Consider the following 2,500-nt stretch of genomic DNA (forward strand, 5'->3'; position numbering starts at 1 on the left):
GCTCGCCTATATGAGCAACACAAAACACAAAATAGAATATTAATTTCATGAGTCATAAAAACTATTTTAGACTGTGATATCTAAAATAATTTTTATAAAGACACGTTTTAACAAGAAGGCGGGGTAAGGGTTTAAAGATCAGTGAGCGTTATTGTTTCTTTTTGTCCAGGCTGCTCGAATAGAACAGGCTTCCGAACTTCAGGCAGGCGGTAATACCGAACCCGACTCTACGCCTAGGATTTTTTATTTTTTTTCACTTCGCACAGTACACGTGGATAGAATTTCTCAAGTCTCTGCTTTACCTCAAAGCTTCTCCAGACTTTTCGGGTTGGTCAGGATCTCCCTTGCAAGCCTCCAAGTCTGCTTGGCGGCGTTTTCGAGCGCCGAGTGCGGTTTGCCCTGGAACAGGTCGAGGTTCGGCAGGAAGTAGTGCGGGCACCGGCGGCACTGCAGGCACGAAATGAGCTGCAGCAGGATGCCGTTCAGCCGGTCTCCCAGACAGTTTTCATCCCAATCTGACTCCCGTGGATGTTTCTCGCACTCGTAGGACACCAAGGTCTTCATGTGGTAGTTGTTGAGCGGCTGGCCGGGGAGTTCGAGGTGCCGGTCACGCAGAGTTTTCAGCAGCGAGAGGCACTTCTTCCTGCATCCGCCTAGCAGCAGCCTGTTCTCGGCCTCGGCGAACTGCAGCACCCAGGCGTCACTTTCGGCCGAGCTCTGCTTCCCGTTCAGCGAGTAGCACTCCTTGGAGAGCAGGTTAAAACCCTCAGCCTTGACCTCGGCCACGCGGTTCGGACCGGGCCACGGGATATGTGGTAGGGGCCAGTGCGCGGCGCTGCGCGGCCAGATCCCTGTGCACTTGAACGCCGGTGTGATCTGGACCACGTAGCGGTCTCGGATGCGCAGCTTCACTTCACTCGTATCAGCCACCATTTTGACCGAGTCGCGGTAGCTGCACTTGTCCACGGCCTGCGCCACAAGCGTCTGGAAACGTGAGCGGATTTTACGCGCTGACAGGTATCCAGAGGCCGTGATGAACTCCACCCAGAGAGACATGCTGCGCTTGCGGCCGTCGCTCAGCTTCAGCACGGCGCAACCAGGCAAGGAGCCGTCGTCCACGAAGTTGAAGACGCCCATCTGGTTGAGATAGAGCACAACCTCGAACTCAGTGGGCGAGACCACTTCGAGGCCCTCGAACCGGTTGTCCAGCTCATTGAGCGAGCTGATGAAGCGCGGTTCCTGCACCTCGACCTCCTTGAGCACATCTGAGACCACCTTGCACACCTCGCGGATGGTCTTAGCGATGGCCGCCTTGCGCGCTTGGCACTTCTCGTTGTAGTACTTGTTTAGGTGGTACACGAGCTTGGCCTGCGCGGCGATCATGTTGGGGCAGAGGTCCGGGTTATACACCGGAGGCTCGCAGTAACCCGACGGATCCAACGCGGCTGTTTGCACGGGAGCCAATGCTAGAGAAGAAAAGGGACCTATTAAGAGCAGAAAAAGTTTCCTAATACAAAAAAAAAAAAACACAAAAAAAACAACAACAACAAAAAAAACCCAAGTCTGCTGTTTGTGCTCTAGGCACGCGCGCGCACTGATGCTTAAATCATCCGCTTTGATTTCTTCTGCAACAAGAAATAAAAAGAATATAATATATATACATATATATAAAAGTATGTCCTCGGTGGTCGCAGTGATTAAAAGTCCATCGGTGCCGCATGCAATGCAAACACACACCGTCTCCGCGCGCATCAGTTACAAACACATCCTGTCGGATTTCCCCGTCTTCATGCGCACAATTTTCGGCCGCAGTGTTTTTTCGGAAAGTGCTGCGTGCTCGTGTTTGCGGAACTGTCTGTGTGTATATATATATGTGTGTGTGCGTGTGTGTGTGTGTGTGTATAAGTGTGTAAGTGTGTGTATATCCTCGCCTAACCGGTGTCGTCGGTGTGTTTCAGGTCTCCGCACACACCGCGCTTCAGTGAAATTATAAAGGGAGGGGTTTTAAGGGCGTCCAATGACGGCGCGATTCGTCACCGCTTTCAGGGTTTCTGGACAGCGGATTAAATGTTGAGCTTTTATATATGAGACTAAATTTAAACGGAGCCGCGACTCTAGGACAGGAAACACCTATAGGATACACTATGGGCTGAGAGAGAGAAAATAAAAACAGGTTTATTATTTTATTTTATTTTATTTAGTTATTATTATTATTATTATTATTATTATTATTATTATTTAGCAAATTCTGTGTATGTATGTATTTGCATATTTGTTTTTCCCCCCTCTCTTTTTTCCATTATCAGGCGTATATTATCGCGATGGTTGACCTTAACTGCGTTTATTTATTTATTTTTTATTTTTTTATTTCATTTCATTTATACCATTTTGTTCCAGTTTAAACATTACCAATCTTTACTGCCTGGTTAGTTGACTGTATTTCTAACCGTGTGCCAAACGTGTTGCTGGGCTTACAGTACAGACCGGTTTATTTCCCCGG

The 2,500-nt window shown here is 48.6% G+C and overlaps 2 protein-coding genes across 2 annotated transcripts in view; one reads left to right on the forward strand and one right to left on the reverse strand.

The window, feature by feature from the left end:
* LOC128621104 (neurobeachin-like) overlaps positions 1–2,500 on the forward strand; it is a 129,433-nt gene that overhangs the window by 9,870 nt on the left and 117,063 nt on the right. The gene's annotated exons all lie outside the window — the stretch shown is intronic.
* Positions 71–2,181, reverse strand: mab21l1 (mab-21-like 1). The gene has a single exon (XM_053646590.1). It carries the CDS (start codon positions 1,750–1,752, stop codon positions 304–306), a length of 1,449 nt encoding a protein of 482 aa, XP_053502565.1. The 5' UTR covers positions 1,753–2,181; the 3' UTR covers positions 71–303.

This window comes from Ictalurus furcatus, chromosome 17 (assembly GCF_023375685.1).
Source record: "Ictalurus furcatus strain D&B chromosome 17, Billie_1.0, whole genome shotgun sequence".
In the NCBI taxonomy this organism is placed as follows: domain Eukaryota; kingdom Metazoa; phylum Chordata; class Actinopteri; order Siluriformes; family Ictaluridae; genus Ictalurus; species Ictalurus furcatus.

Coding starts and splice junctions, on each gene's coding strand:
- mab21l1 (XM_053646590.1), bottom strand. CDS start 1,752: ATGCGCGCGGAGACGGTGTGTGTTTGCATTGCATGCGGCACCGATGGA.